At 38.4% G+C, this 6,289-nt stretch overlaps 1 protein-coding gene across 1 annotated transcript in view; it reads right to left on the bottom strand.

Annotated features, from left to right (window-relative positions):
* PAXIP1 (PAX interacting protein 1) overlaps positions 1-1,730 on the bottom strand; it is a gene marked incomplete at its 3' end in the record, with an annotated part of 21,480 nt that extends 19,750 nt beyond the window's left edge. Inside the window, exons 1-2 of the mRNA XM_010169429.1 lie at positions 1,719-1,730; positions 1,417-1,551 (exon numbers count right to left, since the gene is read on the bottom strand). Of these exons, the coding sequence (XP_010167731.1) occupies positions 1,417-1,551; positions 1,719-1,730 (147 nt within the window). The remainder of the gene's footprint in view (positions 1-1,416; positions 1,552-1,718) is intronic.
* Positions 1,731-6,289: the final 4,559 nt, after the last annotated feature.

The raw sequence follows: 6,289 nt of genomic DNA, 5'->3' as shown, positions 1-6,289 counted from the left end.
CACTATATTCAGTATGAAATTATTTTTCCTCAAAAAATAAACAAATACATTGTGACAACTATGTCTATAATGTCCCAATTCTTGGTATCCTCTCTCCCTTAGAAATAGGCAAAAAAAACCCCAAAATTAACTAAAAATAACTAATTCATAACTCCTCAATTCTCTGCAAAACAATTCTGAGATTTTCCTCTCTCAAGCTTTTCTCTTTCTCATTCTCTCTGCCTTTCCTCTCAGTAACAAGCTACCTTTGCCTCTGACTTCCATTCCCTTAATATTCAGTCTAATCTTCTTGATTACAGATCACGCTGTGATGTTTTCAGGTCAAACCAAGTGACATTACTGAAAGACTTGTTTGGCAAATGAAAAAGTTTAGCTAGTGCCAGTTATAAAGAAAATTAAATTATTTATGTAAATGGCATTAGAAAGCACTGTTACGACGTTAATGTCCTTCCTTCACATGACAATGGCAGCAATCTTCTTGTTTATAAGGTTAAAATTATGCCACGGAACACTTCAGAAAAAGGAACTAAAAATTAATCAGCACACCCATTATAACCATAAGGTCTCCAGCTGAGCACCTTTTATATTTTGGAATTAATTCACACTTCTACACTGTCAGGTGAACGCTCATGACAGAAGCTATCAAAATTCTCTACTGCCACCTGCAATCATATGGGGAAAATAACCCAAAATCATGTACCCAAAGGTACTGGCAGTGAAATACTAGTGTTTTCTTCTAATCACTTTCATGACTTGCAGAGTGACACATTCACATTTTCAAGCATGAAGTCCAGAAACTTTCACTGGAAAAATAACCCAGTATAGCAAGATAGTAACAAAATACTGGTAATTCCAGTATGAGTAAGGAAAAAAAAAAAATCAAGAGAAAAAAAATCTATTTTTCTACAAGTTCCTATTGTTTAAAATTAGCATAGCACACATATTTGGACTAGATGATCATAATGGTATTTTCCAACCAAACTATTCTATGATTCTATAATATGCAGAATCTAGAAAATAATTTTGCACCTTGACAATTATATGTGTTTAAAAAAAACCCTCAGCAGTCTACTACTTATTGCCAGAAGCTTATAAGAACCTTCCCATCAGAAACATTTCTAAAGCACAGCTAATATTACACCATCTCACAGGTGACTGAAGGAAGAATCTGAAAAAAACCAAAAGAAAATAGAAAACAAAAAACCCCAAACCACTGATAGATACAGAGCAACAAGAGAAAGGAGAGAACAGAACTGTAAAAGAAGTCTATCAATCAGGATAAAAGTTTGCATAACAAGAATAAAAGATTTTCATAGATATGTTTCATTTGGTCACCATCCAAACATGAACATTTTCTGTTATAACAATGAAGTATCCACATCAGTAGACTGAAGATATCACGGATGAGTCATTCACCTTTACCACAGGGAGATCAAAAACTTCACGAGATTCTCCAACTTCTGGGTTGTCCCCATCTTCTGAAATAATATGTGAAGCCAGTGCATTGTAAGAAACTTCCTTTGCTTTCCCAGCTTTCAGAAGCTGAATAACCTAAACCCAAAAGAGAACAGGGAGAAGTCAACAATTTTTATCAACTTTTGAGAAAAACGTTAATGCAAGAACACACTAACACATGACAGGAATTAATATGACCTTTATTCTTGGTTCCCCTAGCACTCTTTTTGAAGTTGCCAATTGCATCCCATCCCATTTCAAACCTGATCACCCATGGTTTACACCTCTGCCATATTTTAATCTTACAAGTTGAAGATTTACTTTCCAAAATAATTCAGGTTGGGGCAGAAATCTGGAAAGTGTCAACATTTTTCCAAAACACACATTCCTCAAAAACATCTCAAAGTAATTTTCTCTCAGGCAGGGTAAGGAAACCCTTCTCCCCAGTATATTTGCTGTGTTGGATTTTTTTGGTTGTTGGGGTTTCTGGGGTTTTTTTTCGTTTGTTGTTGTTGTTTTTTTTTTTAAATATGGTCACTTTGGAAGCATTAAAAGAGTTTTAAGTTTTAAAAAAGGTAACATAAAAGTTACCTTAGAAAAGGTAACATCATGACTGCACGTTGCAGTCTTCATAGGGATTCTTCAGGTTTGGCCAGTTATTTACTTGGATAGAAAAAAATTATGTTCATGCATTTTCTGTAAATACTCATTTAACAGCTAAGGAAAAAAATTTCACCTTCACCAAATGCATTTGGCTCCAATATTTCTAGATCCAATCAATATACCTCATCTGAGAGCATATGAGTAAGTCTGAAGAAGCTGTCCAGCTGCTCCAAAACAATGCAGCCAGACAGAAGAACCCAGGATAGAACATGTTTAATAACCCCTTAGTATTAGAAGGAGCTACAAGCAAAAAAAAGTTGTAATCACTGCCTTGAGGAGGGAAACCATTCTAACAAAGAGTTGATGTACTGGGAAAAGAAGCGATGGAGGACAAAGAGTGACTTAGAGAAATAAGAAACAAAGTAGGACACATGCCCCCTCAGTTACTACCTTAAAGAGCTGGAATGGAAATGTTTCACTGTCCTGGGAAAATGCAAAACATCTCACAGCTCACGAAGCACATCTTACTGCTGTTTTTGCAAGGCCCATACAGAAGATGTTGGTTTAAGAGTTCAACTTTATCTCAGCTCAACTGTAGAGATCTATGTAATAATCCAGCCCTGCCCCTCCAACAAGACTTCCTTCTTTTGTAATAGAAGTAACACGAGGTAGTGAGGTGTAGAGAGGAGGAAGAGAAAAAAGTTTTAAAACAACAAGGTCTAGAGTTCAAATGTTAAAAATGCCAATTCAGATTATTCTTTCCTTTTTCCTTTTGTTATTAAGAAATCAGCAGTTTCACTTCATAATGATTGTACAGAACCAAAATAGTATGATGTTCATCCTCCAAAACCTGCCAGGGACAAATGTCTACCCCTCAAAACCAGCCAGGGACACTCCCTTTGGAACAGGACGCTCTCCCCACAGCAGTGAACAGCAGAGAGCAAGGCACTGCATTCATCAAACAAAATATTAAGTAATTGGTCCTTAAGCAATTACTACCGACCCTGTAGACTGAACAGGACAGAGAAGGCATTGAAAAAGACTTCCAAAACGTGTCATCAGGCTATTATAAAGCATCTATACTAAGCAGAAAAATAAGGATGGAGAAGTTGCCACTCAGTGAGGAGACAAATTTGTCATTTCCTGACTGAAGTACTTGACTTTAAAATTTAATAGTAATAAAAAAAAAAAATAAACTGTTTTCTGCAGTGGATGAATACGTGATATTATCAAATTACAAAAGAATTACTCTAAAATAGCCAAGAAAATTGATTCCAAGCTTGCTGTTCTTGCCGCCACACAGTCAGGAACAGGAGAGAATGTTTGTTTCCATTTTACGCACCAATCTCTCAAATCATGGGCTACCTTCCTGCATGAAATTCAGTTTATTGCAAGGTAACACGAGATGCTCTAATTCCAACGGGAAAACCTAAATCAAAATGAAGCACTTTTGAAAACAGTGGGTATTTAATAACAGCTCCACCACACAAGCTCTGTCTCACACAGCTCTCCCTGAGTTACAAGCCCCACTGAACTGTTTGGTTAAGGGAAAGCTAAAAACAGGAGTGAATGTAATGAAAACTGAGCACCCAAATCTGCCAGACAGTGCCAGAAAGAAGCTACAACTAATGAGTTACAAGTATGAATTTTTTTTTATATCAAAACAATACCACATTAATGAATCTGTGCAGAGAGCCTGCTTATACATAAAGTTACACTAGTTTCAGGTAGCAAGTTTAAACACTATAAATATGATAGATAATAAATTCATATGACTATTTAAAGTCATACGAAAAAGACTTTTCCTAATTTAGCTCATGTCAACTTCCAAGCTCCTCTCAGAACACACAACTTATTCAGTTTAAGTAGTGCCTGGGCTGAGAAGTTGTATTGGCACAATTAAAGAACTTCACCTGTACCAGTATCAACCATATACCTGTAACTAGAAAATAAAATGCTGAAAAGCCCCAATATGATCATTGTAAAAATCCTGCACTTTAGGTGTTAGCTTAAATCCATTAAACTAAATTTCATTCTTTTGGGCATATACACTTTATCTTTGTTCTCTCCCATTAAAATCTGTGTTGGAAGAAACAAGAGGAAAAGTTCAAAACTAAGAAGTAAGACAATGGATTAAAAAAAAAAAGTTAAATAATAATAAAAAAGAGATAACAAAAAAACAAGTATCTTGCTCAAAGTCCTTAAGCTGCATTGCATTACTTTTTATCTCTTTCTGTATGAAATGCTGATTTTAACTGGTGTTACCAAAGCATGATGGTTTGGGTTTACATCTTTTAGGAAAGCAGAAAAAGCATTTATTAAAAAAACAATAGCTTACATCTACTCCTCACCCCTGGTTAGGTGTGAGCAGCCAAGTGCACATCCCAATGGAAGGGATTGGAAGTCGAGAGCCAGCAGCCTCATTCTCCCTCATTTGCCAAAGAATATCTAGGCACAATTCCAGACTTTTGTTTCCCTTCTAGTTTATGCTGCATATGTTTTAATAGGTAGTGGCTATGCAGTTATTCACCTGATTACTTCTTTTTTTTTTCCTTACTCTTGGACTTGTTTTGATTAGAGTGCTCACTTGTGCTAGGCCTGTTTTAATATTTATTAAGACAACTGATCTTCCATTTGGAAATATAAGCAGATCAAAGTGTGCTCCTTCCCAAAAGGTGAAGGGGGAAACTTCTCTTCAAAATCAAGCTTGCATCTGTTTGTATACGAAGAAGTAAAAAGCACCAAATAAATACACTTGTAATTTTTATATTAATGATGGAACAACTTTTTTTTTTAAAAAGGTATTTGTGGAGTTCAATTTAGAATTTCTCCTTTCTGTCTCGTTTCAAAACACAACCAGTAAATATCCCTCTTGGTGGGTTGTTCCCAGGGTACCACAGAGGGCATTTGCAGAAGGGAAGGCAAAAGGCACTCACAAGGAGCTGGCCCCAAGCTCACCACAACACACTTGCTCCCACAAACCCAGCTCTGCAACCCAAGCCAGGCAGATGCTGCCCCGGTGCCTCCTGCTCCCAAGGGCTCACCAGTGCAGGCACCAGCATGGACAGGAGCAAGCCCTGGCCTCCCTGTGACCCTGTGCCATGCCAGCAAGCCATTTCAGAATCCAGAGCACCAGAGGGAACAGTTTTTAAACAGGCCAGCCAGCTGCAGAAACAACTCAGATGCACAAGACTTCTCAATTCGGGCATCACTCATGATGAGAAAGTGGCTCAACAGTTTCCAGCATGACCTGGCCTTGGAAGCAGCGTAGCCACCTCTGTGCAGTGCTGTGTTGTGCCTGACCTCATCAACCCTGCCAAAGCCACCTTCTGAGTCTGCCTGCAGCTAAGGGAAGTCATCCACAAATAAAGGAGAATTTAGTGTATCTAATTTAGAGCAAAACAAAGCCTTAAAAGAATGACACTAACTGCTAAGAAGAATAAAACTTAACATAAGAAAGAAAACCAGCTTAAGAGAATGCTTGTTTACTCACTCTAAGGGAATACTGCTGATTGCTATGTCAACACAAAACTAACTACATGCCTTTTGGGACACTATTTATATGATAAATGGTATACAAGAGTCCTATTGGGGTTTTTGCACTCCTCTTCATACTCACAATATTGCTGCTATAGGCTTTATTTAAATACAGGAGTTGTTATTGAAGCTCTAACACATTAGCAAAATTTTTGTCTAAAGATGTTGGGGTTTTTTTCCTGCTCTTTAACTGTCTTCCTAGACTGTGCTTCTCTCAGCATATAATCCTAATCCTATGAATAAAAACTATCTCAACAGGTCAGCACCTAAATCTCAGATTCACTTAAAAGTCCCACAAGACTCACTGAATGCCAGGACATGAGATTAAAGGAACTCAATGCTGAGCTAAGATTTGAATGCAGCAACTCCCAAAGCAGCGAAGACTTGAGTGCGAAACACGCAGTAACGTGTTTGCAGGAAGGTGCTGTCCTGAAGCTGGACACGGTAACACTTCAAACGCTGCTCGAACTGCACACGCCACAGGAACTCTTTTTTAAACCACCTCCACCCAATGCGACCGGGTGTAACTGAGTAAGGCCGAGTCCATCACTGGGGCATTGCCCCAGGCCAGGGCAGGCCGAGCTGCTCACCCAGGCACTGCCCCAGGCCCGGGGATGGACGGTCATTTCTCAGCGCCTTCCTCTGCTCCTTCCCTGCTCTGGATCAAGGCAGGGAGAACACGAGACGGCACCTC

Source organism: Antrostomus carolinensis, unplaced genomic scaffold (assembly GCF_000700745.2).
Source record: "Antrostomus carolinensis isolate BGI_N321 unplaced genomic scaffold, ASM70074v2 scaffold12956, whole genome shotgun sequence".
In the NCBI taxonomy this organism is placed as follows: Eukaryota; Metazoa; Chordata; class Aves; order Caprimulgiformes; family Caprimulgidae; genus Antrostomus; species Antrostomus carolinensis.
Note: the sequence above shows the minus strand (reverse complement) of the source record. Positions and strands in the feature narration are given on the sequence as shown.